The sequence below is a fragment of the Chelonia mydas genome, chromosome 1 (genome assembly GCF_015237465.2).
Source record: "Chelonia mydas isolate rCheMyd1 chromosome 1, rCheMyd1.pri.v2, whole genome shotgun sequence".
Classification (NCBI taxonomy): domain Eukaryota; kingdom Metazoa; phylum Chordata; order Testudines; family Cheloniidae; genus Chelonia; species Chelonia mydas.
In genome coordinates, this window is record NC_057849.1 from 109,084,814 (window position 1) to 109,111,272 (window position 26,459).

At 39.5% G+C, this 26,459-nt stretch overlaps 1 protein-coding gene and 1 long non-coding RNA gene across 3 annotated transcripts in view; one reads left to right on the forward strand and one right to left on the reverse strand.

Annotated features, from left to right (window-relative positions):
* CUL4A (cullin 4A) overlaps window positions 1-26,459 on the forward strand; it is an 81,300-nt gene that overhangs the window by 19,155 nt on the left and 35,686 nt on the right. For both annotated transcript variants that reach the window (XR_006287451.1, XM_037897173.2), the window contains exons 4-9: window positions 1,736-1,805; window positions 3,698-3,771; window positions 4,027-4,189; window positions 8,167-8,256; window positions 9,130-9,212; window positions 11,284-11,351. Coding sequence is in view for 1 of the 2 variants with exons in the window: in XM_037897173.2 (XP_037753101.1) it covers window positions 1,736-1,805; window positions 3,698-3,771; window positions 4,027-4,189; window positions 8,167-8,256; window positions 9,130-9,212; window positions 11,284-11,351 (548 nt within the window). In the remaining variant the exon portion in view is untranslated. The remainder of the gene's footprint in view (window positions 1-1,735; window positions 1,806-3,697; window positions 3,772-4,026; window positions 4,190-8,166; window positions 8,257-9,129; window positions 9,213-11,283; window positions 11,352-26,459) is intronic.
* LOC122463826 lies at window positions 820-25,702 on the reverse strand. The gene is made up of 2 exons (XR_006287452.1): window positions 25,609-25,702; window positions 820-2,098 (listed from the first exon to the last, which is right to left on the reverse strand). It is a non-coding gene; the product is annotated as an uncharacterized LOC122463826 (long non-coding RNA).

Below are 26,459 nucleotides of genomic sequence, written 5' to 3' on the forward strand. Positions count from 1 at the left end.
GGGCTTCTCTAGCAGCAAATACCAATGCTGCAGACCCTTATGGACCTAGAGGTTCAATAATCATGGGCTCACTTCCCTATGCAGTCCCTGGAGAACTTCATTACAGCAACTTGCTACATCTTCCTTCAACATTTTTCATGACATCAGACGCTGCATCCCTTCCCCTACCACTCTTTCCCATGGGACATTAAGAACAACCACAGCTTCACATACACTGACTGTGAAAGCCACAGTTGGTATGTGTTTAGCTAAAATGGACATAAATGTTCTTTCTGTTCCATAACTTAAGTTTTTAACACATTTGCTTTTAAATAGCAGAAATTTTTCTTTGCACTGGTTTTGTTATTGAATAAAATTCTAATCTTTTGGCAAATATTTCATCTTTATTAGTTCACATCATATGCTGCAGAGTGCCTAGCAGTACTAAAAGCACCCACTTGTTATTGCACAGTGTGACACAACTCATAGGATCAGTGACACAGTATAATAATCATAAATGTACAGCAAACACCACAAAATTACACCAAGCACCACACAATTCCTAACAGGTCCCAAAAAGAACAAGGCCAGGTGGAGCACAGTACACCCCAAAGCACTAGTGTGGCTCACTGTTAAAATATTCTTTCAAAGCCTCCCTGATCCATATAGCTCCATGTTGAGCTCTTCTCGTAGCACTTGTGTCTGGCTGTTCAAACTCAGCAGACAGACACTCCACCTCTGCCTTCCACCCTGGCAGCATCTTTTCCCCCCTTTGCTTCACAGATATTACATAGGACAGAGCAGGCAGCTATAACTGTTGGGATATTTTTTTCACTGAGATCCAATCTGGTGAGTGAAGGGATGCTGGTGTCCCTTCAGTCTACCAAAAGCACATTCAACTGTCATTCAGGACCTGCTGAGCCGGTAGTTGAATCTTACCTTGGTGCTGTCAAGGTGGCCAGTGTACAGCTTCATGAGCAAGGATTAAACTGTGTCCCCCAGAATCACTATGGTATTTCAACATCGTCAATGGTAATCTGCTGGTTGGGAAAGATAGTCCCTGCTTATAGCTTTCTGAACAGTCCTGTGATCCATGCACCTTCCCTGACCAGCCAACACTGATGGCTTAGGGAGACGTGAGTTGCTATTGTATTTGAAGGGAAGAGTAGCCACATTTGGATTTCTTCATAAATGGTTTAATGGAACTCCAGAAAGCTTGAATCACCACTAGAGTCTGCTGTTGTGTGAAGTAGCCTCCACAGTAAATTCATGAAGATCTGGGATTTTAGGTGAACCCTGTGTGGGTTTAGTGAGGATTATTTAAGCCTTTGAAAGATTTTTAAAAGAATACAGCTGTTTGAACTATGTCTGATGTAAACCAGTTTAATGGACAAAATTGATTTTTAGACACTTCCTCTCACCTCTCCTCAATGGGAAGGAGAGTTGTTTGATATAAGGGGGACTCCTTCTTTAACCTGTCAAAGTTATGTAGTGCAGATGGAAGCTCAGGAGAGCAACGTGAGGTATTCACTCAAAAACTGAGTCATGCCTTTGAAAGAGTTCCCAGCCCTCTGGTGGTCCAGCACTTTTTAGCAGCTGAACTCTGATCTCTAACTTCCAGCACAATTTCATTTGTGTCCAGAGAGCATCTTTACTGAATAACTTGCTGTACAAAAATGTACTGAATAAAGATAATCACTAGTATCTGGACTCAAAAAGGTGTTGATGAACTAGTTTTCCTTAGCAGGTGCTGCACAGATTCTCTGGACAGTCTTTTATTTTTAAAGAAGGTAAATAAATGCTGGCAAGATCACTGCAGACAAATGGTAAGTTGACTATTTGTTCAAAATGCAAGTACCTGAGACATCAAAGACATCTGGTAAATTCTGGGGACATTGTAAAAAATCAGAAGTGGAGAGGGAGTTCAAACAGTCCTTCAGCCTTGACTGAAAGGGAATTTTCTTAAAAAAATCTAACACCCCCCCCCCAATTTTTTATTTATTCATTTCACTCCAAACAGTAAGGGGGTCTGCACTTATCCTCCACTTGCAGTTTTTTTTCTGGGTACTTCCTGGTTGCTTATAAGCAGCATTCAACAGCTCTTGGGTGCTTCCCCAACCTATAAAATGAGAAGGATTCAAAGTTAACGTTGAAAGAACAGACAAAACATTAAACTCACAAACACATGGATAATTTCCCTCAAATTGGTTTTGATATCTTCACAGGCAGAAATGTGATATAGGACATTGGGGCATGAATCACTAATAAAATATTCTTAATTCTCCATATCACTCGTAATGTTTAAACGATAAGATAACGGCACTTTGCAGGGATGGCAGACGGGCAGTTACGAAGATGAAGGAACAAACTGGTTGGCAACGCCAATCTCTGCACTCCTGCCACCCCAAATTAAAAATGCTGCAGGAAAAATTACCGTTCAAAGGTTTTCATGGGAATTTTCTAAACAAAACAAAAGTATTTAATTTAGTTTTCACATAGTATTCTGAAATGAACATTTTTATTTCCTCTTAAAATGACATTTTGCTTTGGTTTATGAAAACTAAAAATGTTTGGATTTTCATTTTTTAATTTTTTTTTTCATTTGGAGGTTTTAATTCTCCTTTCTCTTTTACTTTTCCCTGTTTTCCACTGGTTAAGAAAAAGAAAAGGTAGGAGAGGAAGACCCCCAACTTATTTACTGCTTTCCTCTGAGAAAACATTAAGAAAATATGTTTCTATTCAACAGAATTAAAAAAAAAGTCCATTCAGAAAATTGAAAAATTTTGTTGAAATTGGAGCTTTCCTGTGAAAAGATATTTCGACTAAACCACATTTTTCCAGTGGGAAGATTTTTCAGTCAAAACATATTAACTACACATATCAGAAAGTGAAGAGAAGAGAAGGTGGCAGTATTAAACTTCTATCTCTTCCCTTCCCCCTCCACCTCCAAGAGTGCCAAGTTTCAGTGTGTGGCTTCTTTAGCCACTTCTAATGTAGGTTCTAGCATGAAATCTAAGCTGGGAAGAGGTCAGTTTTCCATATTTAATTTTTTTATAAAAGTTAAAATTGGTTGCTGGATGTGAAACTGTTGCTCAGCTAATGGGGGGTGAGGGGAGAGGTGGAAGGGGTCTTAAATAACCTACAGAATCTCTTTCTTAAAAAGAGAAGAGAGATATGGAAAAATTAAGACAACAGATATATTCATATTGATGATGAGAAGTATTTATAACCTTCCCCTATCTTCTCATCACTTTACTGGGAACTGATTTTCATAGGCAAAGGATATGTTGCATAACCCACTTTCTTCCCATCATAAAACTGCTTTTTAAAAATACATTTTTAATGTCCAATTAATAGCAGTACACCACTGCATAGTGTGCATTGGAAGTGTATTGGTGCACTTCTTGAGTGGTTGAAGAGTAGAAATAATGCAAAATATTATACCATCTTAATAGCTCTTAAAATTGACTACAGGGTTTGGAATTATTTGTGATACATCTTACAATACAGTTTGTGCTTAGGTAGTATTGGTATCAAGGTCTACAATTTTAAAAAACTTTTACCTTTTACAAATAATCTGATTTAATATATGCAAAAATTACAATGTGTAATTAAGATGTCTTACAAGTCAATTAACTAACACGGATTCTAATATAAAATACAATCCTGTGTGCTTGTAAACAGGCAAATTGATTCAATCAGTGTTTTACATTTGCAGATCATGATTAGAAGCATTTTCTTATTTTTGGATCGTACATACGTGCTTCAGAATTCATTGCTTCCTTCTATATGGTAGGTATCTGTGTAAGTACACTGCTAACATAATTGTTGAACGTGAACTTATTGTTTTTGTAAAGATTAAACTTTACTTTTCCCCCCACTATTATTTTGTTTTGTGTATGTAACACGTGTAACATCTTTCATTTCTGTAAAATTCCCTGTAAATGTATGGAGTTAAATTATGTGTGAGATCAGTTTTTGTCTGGGAATATTATATAAATCAAGTTATATTTCTGATTTTTTTATTAATTTTCAATATTTATACAGGGATCTGGGGCTAGAGCTTTTTAGAAAGCACATTATTAGTGATAAACTAGTTCAAAACAAGACCATTGATGGAATCCTCCTCCTGATTGAACGGGAACGGAATGGTGAAACTGTGGACAGAAGCCTGTTACGAAGTCTGTTAAGCATGCTGTCTGATCTACAGGTAAGTATAGCAAACCTTACTAATAGCTGCCATGCTTAAAGACAGACACAAACTGTGGACCTTTCTAATTCTTCTGGTCCTACAGGAATAACTTTTTTCTAATTAACATGTGCTTTGGAATTAAAACCATATTTACCATGTTTTAGGATCGTGATTAAGTTTAGTAGCTATACAAATAACTGTTCAGTGTCTGTCTATAGTTTAATTAATTTTCCACTAAAAATCTATTGTAGGTAAATTATTCAGTAAAATAAAACTGAACATGTCATTTATTCTTTAATACCAGTGGCTAGATTGAAGTTTTAGTTTAGTGAGATTTTTTCCAAAGAAAGTTAATTCCATCCTGTAGTAAGTCTCTAATAATACACTTAAAAATACTGTATCTGCATTAATGTGTCCGTATCTTTGCTGGCTACTCCTTGTATTCATCACATACACCTCTAGCAATACTGTGTTTATTAGGTATGAACTAATTTGGATGGCTTGACACACATTTATAAAAGAAGCTTAAATAGGGATGCTCCTTTGGGTGGTACAAGTAAGTGGCCGTATTAGCTGTAACACCTATGCCTGTTGCTCCCCTCCAACCAAAAAAATCTGGGAAACCTCATTTTAATCCATATTAAAATGATTAAAGAATAGAAGTCTAGTACTGATTTCCTTTCAAAAAAATGAGTTGCATTGTATTGAAATGGTCCTTTTTGTTTTTCAGTTTGTCAACAGCAAATCTAAACTTGTCAGTTGAAAGCATTTGAGAACTCATTATTACGATAGACAAAAAGTTATCTCCTTGAGACACATGTGACTGTGTCCTGCTTATCGCTTACTCCGTCATTCTCTTCTCCTTTTGTCCTCTAAATGAGGCAATTTTGCTTTCCCTTTTTTCCCAGCTATAGGCAATGACTAACATAGGTCAGCAGAGGTTTGATATCATAATTCTTAAATCATGGGTATGCAGGTCCCAAACAATATATGTCCATTGTAAATTGCTATAAATGAGACCAGATCCTTCTCATGGAGCATGTACCCAAAGGCAAGTCTCAGTCCTGGTAGTGAGAAAATTGACTTTGCTTCCAGACTTGAGTTTCTAGCATGAGACAACATTGCAATGTTCTCCAGCTACTGGATTGACTTCAGAGTTGTATTTTTAAACAGTGTAATTCTGTATTAAAATATGTGGCCTTTAATTGATTCAAAAGTCTTTTTTTCCATTTAATCTTGACACAGATTAAATGTAATAACAAAAATATATACCATTGGCATATGTAAAATAATTTGGGCTTAGTCCAGATCCCAGTGGAAAAAGATTTTGTGATGTAGACCCATCACCACATTCTGGCCTCTCTAAGAGATAACCAAAAAAGATTGGGCATGAAGTCCAAGCATTCTATATGTGGACGCAGTCAAGATGTTATTTCATGGATTTACATTTAGATTATACTTGAACAGGCGTGAGTGACCAAGTGGACTAATAATTTTTGCACCTTTTATTCAGGTAAACTAGAGCCTCCTGTCAGCATTCCAGTCATGCTGTCCATTCTGTGTTTGGTACAACAAAGATCATGAGCCTCCTTTCATCCTTCCAGGAAATTCTTTAGCTTGGATCTCCTTAGTTTAGTTAGGTATTCCCTGTTCACAGGATGTTTAAATATGTCTGAGATATTAGGGAAAGGGGAAGAGAAAAACCAATAACTATTCCATTTTCTGATAAGGCACTGCAAAGCCAATCTGGCTCAGTTTCTGCCTTTCATGCTAAGCGTCCTAACTGTCATCCATAACGGTCTCTGGTATATCTGAAAAATAAATGCGTAATATTCCTTCTTTGAGTTAGTTACAATGGGTGAAGATAAGCTTCTGTCAGTCATTGACTTTAGACCATGTAATGCTCCATGAATGTCCATGCTGGAAGATGTGGAGCTGGCTTGTATGTTCTCTTTTGCCAGAGCTTTCCCCTTTATTAGCCCAGGTATTCATAGCTGCATCACCTTTTTCATGTCTGTCAGATTTTTAAGAGGCTAGGGTTTAGTAGTAGTTTTTTTGATCTCTACTAAAGGTAAATATACCCCCTTTCTTGGTTCCTTCCGATCATGTGTGCGTTTAGATACGATTTTCTCCTTTGAATTATTTCAGATTGATACTTTTAGTTCTACTCTAGATAGCCTCTAATCTAGGTATTTTTACCATGGCTGCTGCTATAGTAGGTGAAATCCTTATAGATTCTCCAGTAAATAAACATGGATTGCTGTTTCTCCCTCCACATCCCCACAGAAAGAGGTTGGTTATTAAGTGAAGGCCAAGTTAATGAAATGAGTTGTACAATTGGTTTGAAAGCTGTGAGACTGCTATTCATCCTGATTTCCTTAGATATCAGTTCTGTAGTTGAAGGCCGGCTGCTGAGAAGGTTCTGTCTTCTGCTCACATGGCTCTCATTCTTTTGGCTGACTGTTCCAAGGCAGTGTGACTGCATGAGGTCATAATCCCAGAAAGTGGGGGTGTCCCTTCATATATTTTGGGCCAGTTCCCCTGGAGGGTCTTGAACATAAGGAATGAAACCTAGAATGTGAGTCGCTCTTCAACACAGAGCCAGTGTAAAGAACCAGGGCTGGGATGATGAATTGGTGGGCTGCTGCACTCTCAAATGTTTGTAAGTAGTCATTTTGCAGTAGTCAAACTTAAAGCTTACAAAAGAATGGATTCCTGTGACCGAGTCTGAATTTGATCAGAGTGGGCTTCTATCTGTCTGGTTATCTGTAGATATAAAGAGTGTTTTTCACAGCTGTGGCTACTTCAGCATACATAATAGAGGAGTCTGACAGTCCGAGGGCAGATGCCCTCCATGGTGGGTTGATGTTACAGTAGCAGCAAGTTTTCAAAGTGCTTTTCTCTCCCAACTGACATTGCCCTGTCTTGCCTGGGCCTAGTTTCAGCCAGTGGCTCTTCATCCAGGTGCTGATATCTCCCAGGCATTACGATTACTAAACTCTGAAGCACGACATTTAATTTCACTTCAACAAAATATATCATTAATTATCATAACTAGATATTTTTGATATCCATACAAATCTTGTTAAGCTTCAGCAACTTCTTGTGGCAGCGAGTTCCATGGTTTAATTGCACATTATATGAAAGAAATATTTCCTTCCATTGGTTTTGAATTTCTCACCTTTTTTAGTTCCAGTGAATGCCCCCTGGTCTTGTTATGAGACAGGGAGAACAGAAGCTCTTGGTCTACCTTGTCCAGGCCATGAATAATTGTGTATACTTTTATCCTGTTCTCTCTACTAGTCTCCTTTCTAAAGTAAACAATCCCAGTCTTTTCAATTGTGTTTAATATGATAGTGTTTCATTGCCCTTGATCATTCCGGTTACTCTTCTTTGAATCCCCTCTAGTTCAGCAGTAGACATTGAAGAGGGAAAGGATAGTCCAGTTCATCTGCACCTCACTTATCTCAGTGAGCTAGAGCAAGATGACAGACCCCAGATTTCTTGGATGAAGATTATTTTGGAGACGGTGTTCCTAATTAGTCCAAGCATTTCACCGAAAAGGAGTTACCGGTTCTGTGCTGTGATTTCACTAATTTGGAGCTGTTGTATTTAGTGCAGGAATGCTGGCAGGAGGATCAAACTCAACTGGACTAAGGTCCCATAATTGTGTTATGTTGGTTACTGGTGTCTTTGTGATTTAAACAGAATCCCATTGATTTAGACAAATAAGACACTGAATCCCTGATTGAAGCACGCTTACGATATATATGGTGTGGGAAAGCTCCCATTGCATTTGGTCATTCTGTACCTGTTATACAAATAAACCAAGAACTTCATTATCCAGTAGTGTCACTGGCACTTTTCTTGAGGACAGACAATTTTGTGTCGTGGGATATTTTGTTTGTCTTTCATCTTGACAACTAAAAATGAAAAAGCCAGCCTTAAGCATGAGGTTAATAAGTAACTAAATTAATAATTTCATTTTTACCTAGGTTTACAAAGAATCATTTGAACAAAAGTTTTTGGACGAGACAAATTGTTTATATGCGGCAGAGGGCCAAAGGTTAATGCAAGAAAGAGAGGTAACTACAGTGTGAATGAGCACTAGGAATTAATTAAAAGACAGTGGGGCCCAGTTCTGCACTGAGGTTACACATGTACGCCTCCATGTACTTCAGCGTGAACTGCATTGGTGTGAGAGAGAGAGAGAGAGAATTGAATCTAGTGTGTTGAAGTATCTTTATGTCAGTGGTTTAAGTCAGTGGTCCACGGATGTCTAAGATTTCCAAAAGGGTCCATACCTCTATTTGAAATTTTTTAGGGGTCTGCAAATGAAAAAAGGTTGAAAACCACTGCTTTAAGTGCATGACTAGAAGTGAGATAACCCAGTGAAATTTGGTCTACTTAAATCATGATGTTGGAGAGCACAATAGTAAGAGCTATGGACGGTATTGTCAACATTACTTCACCCAAGAAATTGTAATATGCTTCTACTGTCATTTCAGTCTTTCTTTGATTAATACCTAATTAAGCAGTTGAGTTTTAAAAAAGGCTTATTTACTCAATAGACTATGACAGTTTTGTTTTCTGTTCTTTCGGGTTAAAGCGATACTGTCCTGTGGACAGGCCACAAATTTAGACACTTCCCAAAATGTAAAACAAATAAGTGTCCCCTAGTTAATATAAATGTATTGGCTCTCCCAGACAAGGGCTGTGAAAGTTAACTGACTCACCACAAATATTCTGAAAGCAAGTGTCTACATGACACTGATGTAAATTGCCATGTCATACCTGTGTCTCTTAGCATTAGAGAATAAATTAAGGATGGAATAATCCTATCTTGTCAGTACTCTGCTAATGTATAGTTAAGATAATTGTCATGATAAAAAGGTTATGCATATGTCATACTCCTTTGTGTTCAATAATTAAATCATTGCATTCTTTTCTTTTGCTAGGTCCCAGAATATCTTCACCACGTTAACAAACGTTTAGAAGAAGAAGGAGACCGAGTAATAACATATTTAGACCATAGCACGCAGTGAGTACAATTTTTCTTCCATTTTCAGTATAGGCCAAACCTGCTTGCTATCCATTCATAAAGTAATGTGATTATCCTTGGTTCAAAAGAAGGCAGGATTATTTCAATAGTATCTAAAAGGGCAATAATATTGAGCTTACCTATAACAAACTTTGTTTTACGAAGACTATGTATCTTGATTAAAATTAAAATACACAATAAAGAAAAAATGGGAGAGAAACTCATCTGAAAAGATCGAGCAATATGAGTTTGAGGTTTTTGAAATCTTTGGGTTATTATATAATGTATCATTTGGACTTTCAAAATAGTAGTTCGGTTAACCATTCATGCTCTCATCATGACATTTAGCTCAAACTGCCTGAGGGAAGGGAATGTGCTTTTTGCCTAATGCAACTGTTAGGTATCATCACTCATGAGCTCTATTTAAAATGGCAGTCCACTTTTATTAACAGTGTTCTAGGCTATATTTGGCATTTGATCGTGTTACAATGCTGACTTTATTAAAGTATATCTGCTATTTCTCATTACTTGAAATGATCTACTGCAATCTATGCTCTAGTGTATGTATAATGCAAACTAAAATATTTTTTAGACAGCTGCTATATATTATAAAATTCTAATGGGGGCCCTGAATCTGCAAATACTTACTTACTTGCTGGTTGATTAATTTTTACTCCACAGTTAGTCTTATCAAAGTCAATGGAACTACTCACATGTATGAATTTAAGAACATGCATAAGTATTTGCAGAATCATGGCTTTAAAGTGCAGCTCAAATAAAGAGTAGCCTGGAATTCTAACAAGGCCAATCTGTGCAGAGACTTATTGTGGGTCCTGGCTTCGGTCTCAGCTCAGGATGAAAGTCTGGGCCCACTGGGGGCCAGAGAGCTCTGTGAAGGCAAAATGAGAGAGCCTTGCATAAATCATCACTGATTTCCTTTGATCCTTTTAAGAAACAGCATTTACAGGATCTGAAGTGAACCTCATACCTTTAGTGATCCTCATACCTCAGAGTTTACCACCCTTCTAGATGTATGAAGGGGGCAGCAAGAACATTTAAAAAAGTAAAAAAAATTAATGTATTAGATTTGTACTTGGAATAGATATGATCCTTCAGGGACAAAAATAACATCAGAAATAATGGAGGACAAGATAGGTGAAGTGCTGATAGAGTACTCTCTTAATATCCTGGGACCAGCATGACTACAACAATGCTGCATATCAAGAATAATGTCAGGTTAATTTAAACCCTTAAATTAGGTTTTGTAAAAAACATATTTTCTAAAATTTAAGACCAATACAGTTGTTCTGTGATTTGTTGGCTTACAATATATTAGTGTAAAGCCAGGATTTGGGTGTTTTGTTTTGCTTTAGGGTGTTTTTTTGTTGAAAAATTGCTGAATATTGCTCTGCAATATTTTCAGCCTAAGCATTGCACCACTTTACTAGTACATAAAAGACAGAAAAGGAAACTGACCAGTCTTAGTCAAATGCAGTAAGTAAGTAATCTGCATTATAGGTGGAAAGTAGAGATGAGCCTACATTGCAAACTTCAGAACCAAGTTTAATATCTTCTCCCAGAGTTTGGTGGTTTGATATGGGGTTCTAGTTCAGTTCACAAGTGTGCTTCTTTAACCATGAAACCTTAGTTCAGAATTTGGGTTTGAATTTTGAACCACACTAATCTGGATTGTTCAGTTTTGAGGTTCCAGTTTAGAACCATCTCTTTTTCTATAAAAAGAAGTAGTAAATAAGAATCTTTAAAACTGTTCTAATTTTTAATATCTAATTTTAAGATGTTATTTTAAAAAACAAGCTCTTGCTGTTATTCATAACATTTTAATTAGAATCTCCATTTCTTAATTGCATATATTTTTGTAGTATTTTATCTTGTTTATCCCTGTTAGAATTTTTTTGTATATGTAAAATACAGACTGCAAAATTAGAATAAACTGAAAATTTTCAATGTTTTGTCATGTAATAGTGGGAGTTATTCACAAAGCATCCTGATAAGAGAGTAATCGCCTTAAACTGTGCAGTATTTCTTATGTGTTTTTTCTTGCCTTACACAGGAAACTACTAATTGCTTGTGTGGAGAAGCAACTACTAGGAGAACACTTAACAGCTATTTTACAAAAAGGTATATCTTTCTTAGTTCTTGTAACCTGCACTGAAGGGCAGATTCCCATACTCTGCAATTATGGTAGATTGTACAACTATTACGTTAGTAAAGAATGTGGGCCATAGCAGCGACTTCCATGCATACTGAAAGCCAACGCCGAATAAAGTTATGTCAGCCACCAGTGCAAGAAGATGGTATGTGTGAGAATATAAGAAGATTCTGATTAGTTTTGTAAAACTGTTTAAAGGTGGTTAAACCCTTCACCCCTACTTAGAGTGCCACTAGTCATTTCCAAAATAAAAAATGCTAAAGGCAAAGGATTATATAAACTTCCAAAACAAGCACTTAAATTACTGCAGTAATTCTGTATAAATTACACAGCACAGGTGGAATTAACTTCCAGTTTGATTGTCACTATATAATTTAAAGGATCTTTGTACAGTCAAATACAGCGGAGTCCCAGTGAGGAAACCTGTTAAGCCAGTACAATATATATTCTCTCTTTGCATCCTTTGGTGCGTCTCTGGAAATCTCAGATTTGTCCTACAGTCTTCTTCAGAAGTACTTGTTGAGTGATCAGTGCCTCTGATATCCATGTGTTTTTTTTTTTAAAAAATTAACAGGAACAATCATGTCAGTCTTCTTCTTTCACTGGATTTTTAGGCTTGATTGATGTTTCCTGATCTAGTATACGTTTTGATCTAAAATACCTTCTCTGTTCTTAGCTCTGGGTGATCTTTAGGTTCTGGGTCTTCTGGCAACTTAGCCTCACCCCTCTTTGTTTCCTTCATGTTTCAATAAATGTTCCTCCCCTTTTCCCCCACTTATTCTTCCTTTGTTTTCCATAAAATACTTGGGATACTTTTCTCAGAACTTCTGACATTGACTTCTTTTAGTTCTCTGCCTAATCAGATGGAAAATTATCTGATTTGGTCTACTTTACCAGTCTGCCTCTTTCACTGACTGTCTCACATGTCAGTAACTTACCCTCAGAACCCATGAGTATTGCTGACTAGAGGTGAGTGAATAATTGATTTTTATTTTTATTTTTTTGGTTCGAGGATGAATCAAAATATTCAGGGGGAAAAAATTCAGTTTGGTTTGAAGCAAAACTATTTTTTTTCTTTTCTTTGCTGAAACAAAAAAAGAAAAATATTTGATTTTGGGTCAAACAAAATTATATGTTCAATCCAAAACACTTTTCACGTGGTATTTTATTTCAGGTGTTTTTCACCCATATTTTTGTGTTTTTGGTTTTTTTTTAATACAAAATTTCCAAATGAAATGCTATTTTGAAATGAAAAGTCAAAATATTTAATTTCAAAATAGGCAAAACAAACTGTTTTTTGACATTTTTCCATTCTGTGGACCAAAATTCAACCTGAATTCATAAATAGTTTCAGTAACCCCAAAAAAATCAATGTATAGCCCAGCTCTGTTACTTGCTGTCAAGCTATCTGTAACTGACTAGCTGCCATCCTCTTCCAGAACCTACTTCTTACTGTATCTATCTTGCTCTCTGTCAGAGGGCTTCTAGCACCAGACTTCTGTTATTTTTTTTTTAAAGCCCTAAACTGTTTTCTAACCTCCATCAGTGTGTGAGTCTATCAAGGTGGTTTGTATAATTGACCTTTCTCATTTGCTGTGCAACAACCAAGCCATTATAATGTTTATATGCTGAATTAGACATCTTACTACTTCTCTTCCTCTCTTTGTCTGTATTTTAATGATATAAATATACTTGTACAATCTTCGGCCTTCACTGAAGTGCTTCATTTTATTTTAACTGTTTTATTCCATCTTAAACTTATTTTGAAATACAGGGGTTTAGATAGATAGTTCTCTTGTTGATATAGGAATTGATGTCGTTTGTCAAAGTGTTACTTTAAAAGGTTTTCACAGTGACTTTTTTTATGTAGCAGACATCTGAGTAAGAAATGGTATGTAGTTGTGTTTTAATTCTGAACTCTTTCCTAGTTTATAATATATATTAATTGTCCCTATCTATGTGGAGATATATGTGCAATTTTCAGAATAGAATTGGTTTTTATATTTACATTTTGAGATTGTGATATCTGTAGATTTAAATTAGTTCAGCTTTCACATTCTGTATCTGCACTTAGACTTACCCAAATTTAAATTTTTTAACACCTATTGATTTACATGACTTTTTGCATTCATTTGATCTAGCAGCACATTATAATCCCCTTAACATCCAAGCGTGCAAATAGAAGAAGACACTATCTTTTGTAGGGTTTGTTCCTTAGAGAAGGCATGTGGTGTAGTCAGTCTGATACAGGAAAATAAAAGCTTAAAAATGCTTAAGAAACTTTTCTTGTATTAGTACAGCTGCCACTGACCAGATGTTGTGTTTTTGTCTTGCAAGCGTAATAAGGCATTCCAAGGCTATGGCAGTACTTTCAAGAAGTTGGGTGCCGCCTTCGTGTTAGAGTAATTTCACATATATTTTCCTTGCCTATCAAATGTGTGATATAACACAAGTTGTGTGATATGGTCCAAGCACATGAGATGGAAAGAAAAAGGGAAGTATTACTATATTGGCTTGAGGGAGCAGGGGAGGTTGTCACCATATTTGACTTCCCTTTTAACTGACAAATATTGAAGAAGAGAGCACTATGAGATGAAATCGGTTGTTCATGTGCTGAACAAAACTAATAGATGGGTGTGAGACTTCCCTGTACTATTTAGTTGCTGCTATCTCTGACTTAGGAGGAGGCTACCCTCTGATGCGGTAGAGTATAATTTTCTTCATCGCTCGCTACTCACCAAAGAAAACCTCCCATATATTTTCAAGACATTGTAATCTATCTGTTTTAGGTGTTTTTATGGTGTATATTGCTGCAATAACTAAAGACTAAGCAAGCTAGTTTTATTTGCATTTTCTTATCCAGCATCATCCTTGAATTGCTTCTCTTGTTTATTTATAAAAGTAGAATAAGTTCCTGGCCTTTGTAAAAGTAGACTAAGTTACAGCACAAAATGACAGTGCTAGTAAGAATTGGATGATTCAGGTTTTCAGGAATTGATCTGAACATGAGATAATTCAGCAGTATTTGGAATCATTACCAATTTGGAGTCATTACCAGACATCCAATTAAATTTCAAAATTCATAAATAGAAGTGTATGTGTAATATGTTAGAACATGACACAAAACCTGAGTGTAACATCAGCTTAATTGGTGACATGAATTCTGTTCTAATTTGGGAGGGGATGCATTAGTAAAGGCAAAAGTTGAGCCTTGAAAGAATTTGTGGTAATTTGTGTTGATACTTGTCAGGGTTCCTTCCCCACTCTGAACTCTGGGGTACAGATGTGGGGACCTGCATGAAAGACCTCCTAAGTTTATTTTTACCAGCTTAGGTTAAAAACTTTCCCAAGGCACAAATTCTGCCTTGTCCTTGAATAGTATGCTGCCGCCACCAAGTGATTTAGACAAAGAGCCAAGGAAAGGACCACTTGGAGTCCTATTCCCCCAAAATATTCCCCCAAGCCCTACATCCCCTTTCCTGGGGAAGGCTTGAGAATAATATCCTCACCAATTGGTACAGGTGAACCCAAACCCTTGGATCTTAAGAACAATGAAAAATCAATTAGGTTCTTAAAAGAAGAATTTTATTTAAAGAAAAGGTAAAAGCATCACCTCTGTAAAATCAGGATGGTAAATACTTTACAGGGTTATCAGATTCAAAACACAGGATTCCCCTCTAGGCAAAACCTTAAAGTTACAAAAAACTGGGATAAACCTCCCTCTAGCAAAGGGAAAATTCACAAGTTGAAAACAAAAGATAATCTAACGCGCCTTGCCTTATTTACTTACTCGTTTTGTAATGTCGGAGACTTGTACATATCAGAGACTTCTCCTTATAGGAGAAGGAGTTTTTTGACCTGATGCGTCTCTGCTTTCCCCAGAGAACACACCAACGAAGCCTTCCCCGCCCCCCCCCCACCCCCAAGATTTGAAAGTATCTTTTTGTCCCCATTGGTTCCTTTGGTCAGGTGCCAACCAGGTTATTTGAGCTTCTTAACCCTTACAGGTAAGGAGGAATTTTAGGCTACCGTTATGGTTATGACAATACTATTTTAACAGAGTTTATGCTGGTACTTAACACCGGAAACATGAATCACCACAGCACCCCGAAAAGAAACTCTCACAGGATATATATTTTTACTGCTCTAGAGGTGGGGCAGTTTTTTTAGTTTACTTACTGATCTTCTGTTTAGTTGTGTTAGATCTCCCGATGAAAAGTGCTGTATAAAAGCTAGGTATTATTATTACTTTACAGCAAGCTCTCAGTAGGCAGCAGCTGGTAGGAAAATGTAAATACTTTAGTTCAAATCAGTTGTTTCTTTCAAAAATATTTTACCACAAACTGTTTAAGCCTGTATAAATACAGACCTAGATCCATAAAGGGGACTTAGGGTCAGCTTTGGAATGCCTGACTCAAGGCTGTTGGTTCCCCCAAGTGGCAGGGCACGTAAAGTTAGGTACCTAGGCTCCCTATACGATGCACGGGGAGAATTAGTTACCTAAGGATGGAGTTCCCAAAAGCAAGGATTCTTATCAAGGAGCCACCACAGCTAGTCAAGAACAGAGCAGTAGCCTAAGCCCCAATCCAGAGAGACTTAGGCATCTCTCTCTACTTGGAATTCACAGACATGTACCCTCTCCTGGAGTTAGAGCTGATCTTTCTTGCAAAAAAAGAGATGGTAAGGTGCCCTCTTTAGGCCCTATAATGTACTGATTAGAGCACTCACCTAGGATGTGAGAGACCTGGGTTCAAACCCACACTCTGCCTGATTTGGAATAGGGATTTGAACCCAGGTCTCCCATATCCCAGGGGAATACCCTAACCATTGGGCTTTGGAGGATTCTGTGATGGGCTCAGCCCAGTCTTTCCTGTTGAAGCTGTTCCACTTCGTATAAAATAATTAAATGTTTTTCGAGGAGTGTCCCTGCGCATGTGATGGGAGATTTGTAGTAGCAGTGCCTGGTTGGGTCGCACATGCGTTGTCCCCATCTTGCGCCATCTTAGGTAGTAACATAGTGCCATACGACCAACACCCCCTCAGTCTCTTCTCTACCACCCTCACTTTCAGACAAGGCCTCTGTACTTTAGCTTCTTTAGTCTAACTTAGATTTCTAGTTGTTTAGTTATAGGTAGTTATTAGCTCATTTAATACTTCCCTTTCACAGTCTATTTATTTTTTCTTTCTATAAAAAACTAACTTTCTTCTCTTATATTAGGAAATTACATTTCAGTTGTTAGATACCCCTTAGAATAGCATTGTTACCCTCCCTTATGGGAGAAAACCCTTCTCTGAGGGGTATGCCCAGCTCCCCAGGTTTTAAACGCTTCCTTACGTGCAGACTCTTTGTACTGGTTCCTGATGGGCATTCACAGTGTGTTCGCTGCCTTGGCGATACACACATTTCGCAGGAGTGCTCACGTTGCCACAACTTGAAAGCTCAGGCTAGGAAGGTGAGAAACCTGCATTTGAAGCGCCTCATGATAGAGAATTCTCTGCACCCGGCTTCTGAGCCCAGATCAAGGATCATCTCATCTACCCCCTCCCCCTCAACGCGGACACTGGTCTTCTGACAGAGGTTCCCCATCACCCACTCAGGCAAAAAAGTACTCCGCCAGGAAGACGACTAAAAAGTGGGCTCCGAACTCTCTTCCTCAGCCAAGAAGTGTTATTCTCCAGCTCGGCAGACCCCATCAGTACCAACTGCACCAGGACCTTCCACCTCCAAGGGACATAAGAACAGCCACACTGGGTCAGACCAAAGGTCCATCTAGCCCCCCAGTATCCTGTCTTCCGACAGTGACCAGTGAAGGAGTAAATAACACTTCCTTATTTACTTTCTCCACACCAGTCATGATTTTATAGACCTCCATCATATGCCCCTTTAGTCATCTCTTTTCCAAGCTGAAAAGTCCCAGTCTTATTAATTGCTCCTCATATAAAAGCCGTTCTATATCCCTAATCATTTTTGTTACCCTTTTTCTGAACCTTTTCCAATTCCAATATATCTTTTTTGAGATGGGGCGACCACATCTGCACACAGTATTCAAGGTGTGGGCATATCATAGATTTATATAGAGGCAATATGATATTTTCTGTCTTATTATCTATCCCTTTCTTAATGATTTCCAACATTCTGATCACTTTTTTGACTGCCATTGCACATTGATTGGATGTTTTCAGAGAACTGTCTACAATGACTCAAAGATCTCTTTCTTGAGTGGACACAGCTAATTTAGACTCCATCATTTTATATGTATAGTTGGGATTATGTTTTCCAATGTGCATTACCTTGCATTTATCAGCACTGAATTTCATCTGCCATTCTGTTGCCCAATCACCCAGTTTTGTGAGATCCTTTTGTAGCTCTTCGCAATCTGCTTGGGACTTAACTATCTTGAGTAGTTTTGTATCATCTGCAAATTTTCCCATCTGTTTACCAGATAATTTATGAATATGTTGACTAGGACTGGTCCCAGTATAGACCCCTGGGGGACACTACTATTTACCTCTCTCCATTCTGAAAACTGACCATTTATTCCTCCCCTTTGTTTCCTATCTTTTAACCAATTCCCAATCCATGAGAGGACCTTCCCTCTTATCCCATGACAGCTTACTTTGCTTAAGAGCCTTTGGTGAGGGACCTTGTCAAAGGCTTTCTGAAAATCTAAGTACACTATATCCACTGGATCCCCCTTGTCCACATGCTTGTTGACCCTCTCAAAGAATTCTAGTAGATTGGTGAGGCATGATTTCACTTTTCAAAAACCATGTTGACCCTTCCCCCCAAAATTATGTTCATTTACGTGTCTGACAATGTTGTTCTTTACTGTAGTTTCAACCAGTTTGCCTGGTATTCAAGTCAGGCCTATAATTGCCAGGATCACCTCTGGAACCCTTTTTAAAAATTGGCATCATATTAGCTACCCTCCAGTCATTTGGTACAGAAGCTGATTTAAATGATAGGTTACAAACAACAAAAAAAACTTCAAAAATAGACTCCAACGAGAGAGTGCTGAATTGGAATTAATTTGCAAACTGGACACCACTACATTAGGCTTGAATAAAGACTGGGAGTGGATGTGTCATTACACAAAGTAAAACTATTTCCCCATGTTTATTCTCTCCCCCCCCCCCGCCACTCCCCATTCCTCACATGTTTTTGTAAACTGCTGGAAATGGCCCATGTTGATTATCACTACAAAAGGTTGTTTTTTTTCTCTCTCTCTCCTGCTGGTAATAGCTCACCTTACCATATACACTGTAACGAGAGTTACCAGGTAACCCACAGGTTTCAGAGTAACAGCCGTGTTAGTCTGTATTCACAAAAAGAAAAGGAGGACTTGTGGCACCTTAGAGACTAACCAATTTATTTGAGCATGAGCTTTCGTGAGCTACAGCTCACTTCATCGGATGCAACCTCATTCATCCGATGAAGTGAGCTGTAGCTCACGAAAGCTCATGCTCAAATAAATTGGTTAGTCTCTAAGGTGCCACAAGTACTCCTTTTCTTTTTTCAGGTAACACACATTGTTTCATGTTCTCTGTGTATATAAAATCTCCCCACTGTATTTTTCACTGCATGCATCCAGTGAAGTGAGCTGTAGCTCACGAAAGCTTATGCTCAGATAAATTTGTTAGTCTCTAAGGTGCCACAAGTCCTCCTTTTCTTTTTGCAAACTACAGTTAGTAGTTCTGCAGTTTCACATTTGAGTTCCTTCAGAACTCTTGGATGAATACCATCTGATCCTGGTGACTTACTACTGTTTAGTTTATCAATTTCTTTCAAAACCGCCTCTAATGATACCTCAATCTGGGACAGTACCTCAGATTTGTCACCTAAAAAGAATGGCTCAGTTTGGGAATCTCCCTCACATCCTCAGCTGTTAAGACTGATGCAAAGAATTCATTTAGTTTCTCCGCAATGGCCTTATCATCCTTGTGTGCTCTAGCATCTCAGTTGTCCAGTGGCCCCACTGGTTGTTTAGCTTCCTGCTTCTGATGTACTTAAAAAAATGTTTGCTGTTACTTTTTGAGTCTTTGGCTAACTTTTCTTCAAATTCTTTTTTGGCCTTCCTAATTATATTTTTACACTTCATTTGCAGAATTTATGCTCTTTTCTATTTTCCATTTAACTTCCACTTTTTAAAGGATCCTTTTTGTCTCACTGCTTTTTTTACTTTGTTTAGTCACAGTGGCACTTTTTGGGTTCTCTTACTGTGCTGTTTAATTTGGGGTGTACATTTAAGTTGAGCCTCTACTATGGTGTCTTTAAAAAGTTTCCATGCATCTTGCAGGTATTTCACTTTTGGCACTGTACCCTTTAATTTCTGTTTAACTAACCTCCTCATTTTTGTGTAGTTCCCCTTTCTGAAATTAAATGCTACAGTGTTGGACTGCTGTGTGTTTTCCCTGCCACAGGGATGTTAAATTTAATTATATTATGGTCACACTTACCACGTGATCCAGCTATTCACCTCTTGGACCAGATCCTATCCCGCAAGGTAGCGGGACCATCTGGTACCGTGGGTACCACACGAGCAAAAGACCTTAAGCTGGCTAGCTCGGACAAGGCAGCAAAGAGAAACCGTAACCCCTGCCTCGATACCATCGGAGCCGATAAGGCATATGGCGCTGAGTAGCTTGGCACCACTACAGGCTGTGACGCTACCTTCTGCCTTTACAACGCACAGTGCACCACACTCAGCACTGACAACCACAGCACATACATCCGTACTGTCGATAACACCTTCTTCGTTCCCGATGCTCTTGGTACCGCAACAGTTCCTCCACTACAAGGATCTTCTGGTCTCCTCAGGCACCAGAATCTTCTTGGTACCGACCTCCGTCCAGCACACCCAGTACCGAGCTAACTCACCACACCGTCCAGCTCAGATCCTCCCCTGTTGAGCGATGAGGATGAAGGGGAAATCTACTCCTACCATCACTCCTTCCCTGTTTATGTATCTACTAGACCAGGTCCACTGCAACAGTGGGATTATCGCCCAGGACCTGAAACTCAGCGCTGGTACAGACACTCATGGATGCCACCACCCATGCCATTTCCACCACAGTGGCCTTAATGGGACCCAGGCGCAGTGTACCGCCCATTATACTACAAGCCTCCCAATTCACGCAGAGTGAGGCCAAGGCATTCTCCTTCATCCTTTATACCAGGACCCTCTGAAGCCCCAGGAGAGGCAGTTGAAGAACTAGAGGATACTTCAGACCAGGAAGCTGCACCAACAGTCATCGTCTCATCCCCCTCTCCGGATGAAGCCATCATATCCCCATCCCCCACCACAAGGGATGATTTCAAACAGTTCCAGGAACTCTCTAAGAGGATGGCAGATTCTCTGGACATACCATTAGAAGTAGTGGCTAAATCCCAGCATATGTTTCTGGACATCCTGCAGACTTCAACTTCTTCCAAAATTGCCCTACCAATTAATGGCGCTGTCATGGACCAGGCCAAAATCATCTGCAGACGCCAGCAACGGTCCCACCCACCTGCAAAAGGGCGGGTACAAATATTATGGTTCTTCTAAGGGAATGCAATTTTTGTTTTTGCATCCCACACCTCACTCCCTTGTGGTGAAGGCCATGAATGAAAGGGGCAGACAGCATCATTCCAGTACTACCCCATACAATAGAGACAGGAAGAAACTAGATCTTTTTGGCAGTAAAGCCTACTCGTTGGTGACCCTACAATTTAGGATTGCCAACTACGAGGCGCTAATGACCACATATAATTATACAAAGTATTCAAAATTATTCAAGTTTGTTCATTTTCTGAGGAAGCGATGATCACTACTTCCCACTGGCTCAGAGTGAGGCTCAACTTCAATGAAAAGGTGGAGAAGAAAATGTTACAAATGGCAATTCAGAGACAGCAGCTGAAAATATTTGACGAGGCAATCCTGAAAGCGAACATTTCCAAGGAAGACTGGAGTCTCATAGACAACTGCGACTAGGATAATAAAAACTTTGCTGATAAGCTGAAGCAATGTGTGAAATTAGGCGAGAAAGAGAGACCGAAAAGAGCAAAGGGAAGAATCTTGGAGGAAATGCGGAACGTGCTAGAGAAGCGGAGGAATATGAAGTGAAATGATAGTGACAAACTTGAGTATTCCCTCCTCTGCAAGCCGATAAGACTAAAGGACTTTACATACTGAAATGAAAGGCTCTTAAATATGGCTGAAGATTGCAGAAGCCTAAAAAAATGCAAACAGAAACTGATGCTGGCTGTACGGGTCGACGACAATGATGCTGAAGAACAAGGACCGAAAAGCAGTAATTGACAGAATAGGGATGGAAATGGTCTGAAAAGATTTCTACACCCAACTGTTCACGTCTCAAATAAATGTCCCACTGCCAGTAATTCAACAGACCAACGAGTATGCTGACGAGGACCGGGGGTACAAAGTTCGACATGCAGCTTACCAAATGAAGGACGGAAAAGCTCCAGGAAAAGTCAGATTGATAACCGAAATAAGAGCTGGAGACCAAGGTCTCTAGGAAACCCTTGCTCAGAAGTTTAGTCATTATTTGGAAATGCAGAAGATACCACCTAGCTGGAAGGAATCCAACACCATTTTTCTGTACAAGAAGGGCGATTGTGAAGATCTAAAGAACTATCGTCAAATATGACTGCGCTCACATGTCGACAAGCCAGTCACCAAAATAATAACAAACCTACTCTGAGTCTGGATGCGCAGCAGCCGAGAGATCAGGCAGATTTTTGAAGGAATTTCAGCACAGTGGACCCATCTTCACTATAAACCAGCTATTGGAGCATTCAAGGGAATACTTCGTCGACTATGAAAAAGCATTCAACGGCGTAGAGATCAGTGCTGTGATGAAAGCTCTTGCAGAGCAGGGCATCAACACAAACTACATCAAACTACTAAAGGAAGCAAACTCTGACTGCACTGAAGATATAACTGTTCGACACTGCCTTTCGCATCCCAGTCAAAAAAGATGTGAAGCAAGAAGACGTGTGATGGGTTGGACACCCCTTTCATGGTGCCACCTGATGTGCTGGGGTCCCACTGGTTCCGCCTTTTTCATTAGCCAGGGTTTCCTCACCCGGTCCTAGCTGTGCCAGGCCCTCAAGCCTTCTCTAGCACGCACAGAGGTAAGGCCACACTCGGCTGCAGACACAGACTGAAATCAGCTCTGTGTGGGAAGATTCAGCTCAGAGATTTACTCAGCAGTCACGTGCACATCTCCTTTGGAGTGTAAACCCAAATTAATATTGTCTTGGCTGTATAGAGAGATCTGCACAGAGCAAGCTCATAAAAATTAATCCTCTCCCTCAATGTGGAGAGAGAGATGCACAGCTTTTTGCCTCGCTCTCCCGGGTATGAAGTGTACAAACTGGGACTTGTAATAAACAAAAAAGAAATTTATTAACTACAAAAGGTAAATTTTAAGTAATTAAGAGAATAGTAAACAGAACAAAGCTGATTACTGAGCAAATAAAACAAAACACACAAACTAAACTTAATACACTCAAACAGGTTACAAAATGTAATTTCTCACCCTAAATGTTGTTTTAGGCAGGTTGCAGAGTTTCTGTAGCTTAGAGTTCCAGTTATTTATCTTTACAGATTGGACCTCTGTCTCAGCCTGGACTCAGCCCCTGCCTTTCCCTTCAGGTCTTTTTAGCAATCTTCCTTCTTGGGGAGGCAATGGAGAAGAGTTTTGATTCCCGCATTATGTAAATTCTATTTAAGGCTGGGAAGTAAGGCAATCTTTTATTTCCCAATCTGACACTCCCCCTACCTCCGGCTCCCTCTTAATGGTAAAACACTGAAAGCCCAAGATTGGGGGGGGGGGTCCTAGTAGCAAGTGACACGATCACCTGACCCTGTAGTGTCAAAGCAGCAACGCTGAGAGCTTCTCAGGAAGGCGGGAGATTAATATCTTTCAAGTCTTATTGTTCTTCCTAATGTTTACCTACTGTCTGGTGGACGTTCCCCCAAATAGACACACACTTGTAATTGTTACATAGTCGGTATTCCTAACTTCAGATACAGAAATGATACATGTATACAAATTGGATAATCACATTCAGCAAATCATAAACTTTCCAGTGATATCTTGCATAAAACATATCTTAGTTATGCCATATTCATATCACAACAATATTTCTATGAGAATATCATAGAATCATAGAAGGTTAGGGTTGGAAGGGACCTCGGGAGGTCATCTAGTCCAACCCCCTGCTCAAAGCAGGACCGATCCCCAATTTTTGGCCCAGATCCCTAAATGGTCCCCTCAAGGATTGAACTCAAAACCCTGGGTCTAGCAGGCCAAGGCTCAAACCACTGAGCTATCCCTCCCCCTTGTGGGGTGTAATGTCACACACAGTTTCACCAAAACTCTTCACGTCCTGCCTCGAAAAGATGATGGATGAACTGGAAGGGTGGAATCCGTGTCAACAGAGAGCAGTTAAACCACCTCAGATTTGTGGATGATATTGTGTTGATTGCCAAAAACACTGTCAAACTACAGAAAATGCTACGAGAAGTCAACACAAAAAGCAGCCAAGTTGAAATGAAAATGAACTGCTCTAAAACAAAATTTATGCAGTCTGATGCCTTGCCAAAAGCTCAAATAATAGTCAAGGGAGAACAAATAGAAGAAGTTGCGTAATACATCTGTTTGGGGTCAAGAAATTAACATGCACCATGATCAGGAAGCCGAACTCTCACAAAGAAAGAAAGCTGATTGGCGTTCATTCAGTTCTGTCAAGGATGTCCTCCAAGGAAATATCAATAAGGCAACACACGCCAACCTCTTCAACTCAACAATACTGCTGGCAATGTTGTATGGCAGTAAAACACGGGCTCTGACAAAGATAGAGGATCAACAACTGGCTGTCACAGAGAGGGTGATGGAAAGAAGGATTCTGGGGATTTCAATCCACAACAGAGTCCCCAATGAAGTGATCAGACAGCAGAGTGGGGTGCAAGACGTTACTATTGAAAGCAAGTGCGGTAAAATGAAATGGGCCGGGCATATAGCTAAGTTCACTGACAATCGGTGGACTGTAGCAGTCCCATGGGAACTGAAACTACCACCTGGCTGACCTCCAAAGAGGTGGGAAGATTTTATTGTGAAAAGGCATGGCTGCACATAGAGAAGAAAGACCAGGATAAAAGAAGAATGGAAGATGTGTCGTGATCAGTGCAATCTATATAAGGGCTGAAGGACCAATTCGTCAAGGTGATTTCGAACAGCCTTGCTACCCTGATACTTATTTACAACTTTTTATTAATTCTAATCTCCACAACACTAACCAGTCCCCAGACATTGGCCAGGACTTGCCTCCAACTGTTAGGCCACATGTTTGCAACAGTGTTTATCATCAAATATACCAGACTGCACATGCGATGCCTGCAAGGCTGACACCGAACCGTGTATGTTCCACACAAACACAGTATAAACATTTGTCTCATGATGCCAACCAAAGTAAAAAAAAACAAAAAACTCTACATTGGTGGACACAACCAAACAATGTTTGCGCAGGAGTCCCCTTTGCACAGAACCTTCCAGCAATGATAATCACAACGGATGCTTCCCTGCTAGTTTGGGGGCACACCTGCGTAATCACAGGGTCCAAGGCCGCTGGTCCCCAGTGGAATCCACTCTACACATAAACCTACTGGAACTACAGACAGTTCACAGTGCATGTTCCCACTTCCTACCCATGATCAAGGACAGAGCCATAAAGATTCTCTCAGAAATATTGCTTGCATATTTTATATAAACCGACAAGAGGGGGCACGGTCATACTCCCTATGCACAGAAGCCATAGAAGTATGGAATTGGTGCATTAGCCACAACATCATTATCTCTGCCTCCTACCTACCAGCATGCCAAAACACCATTGTAGATGCACTAAGCAGAAAATTCTCCCAGAACCATGAGTAAGAAATGAATGCCGGAGTACTACAGAGCATGTTCAAACAATGGGGTTTCCCAACTATAGACCTTTTTGCGACAACCGAAAATGCCAAGTACCTACACTACTACTCCAGAGCGAGATTGGGACCCTCTTCTCTGGGTGATGCTTTTCTCCTCAAATGGGATGCACCTCTATTGTACATCTTTTCTCTGACCCTTCTTCTATCCTGGGTCATACACGAGATCAGGACAGACAACTCCAGAGTTGTCTTCGTAGCCCCCATGTGGCCCAGACAAACGTGGTTTCCTTACCTTCTAAAGACGGCTGTGTCCCACCATGCACTCTTCCTTTTCTGCCTCATCTCCTTTCTCAGGATGCAGTTCAGGTCCACTGCCCAAACCTGGCAAGACTTCACCTCAAGGTGTGGCTACTCCATGGCTCTGAGAAACCAAAGTGACCTGTTCAGATGAAAAAAAAGGAGGACTTGTGGCACCTTAGAGACTAACAAATTTATTTGAGCATAAGCTTTCATGAGCTACAGCTCACAGCATCGGACGCATTCAGTGCAATCACAGCATTTCACCACAAGGTGGATGAGTTCTCGATCTTCGCTCACCCGACCACCATGCATTTTTCTCAAGGGCCTTTGTAAACTTTTTTCCACTGAATGCATCCGATGACGTGAGCTGTAGTTCACGAAAGCTTATGCTCAAATAAATTTGTTAGTCTCTAAGATGCCACAAGTCCTCCTCTTCTTTTTGCAGATACAGACTAACATGGCTGCTACTCTGAAACCTGTTCAGGTGAAGTAAGTTAAACAGTTATAGACCAACTACACGACATATATACCTGCACAAATGGAGGCAATTCAATACATGGGGCCAAAATAGACAAATCATGGCAGTTTCCTCTCGTCTACCACTGGTACTGGACTGGGTATTGGAACTTAAGAAATCGGGTCTTTCCATGAGCTCAGTCAGAGTACACCTCACAGGAATCACAGCATTTCACCACAAGGTGGATGAGTTCTCGATCTTCGCTCACCCGACCACCATGCATTTTCTCAAGGGCCTTTGTAAACTTTACCCCGAAATATGAGCCTCTACTTCCATCACAGGACCACAATCTGATATTACGAACTCTTACTGGGTCCCCCTTTGAA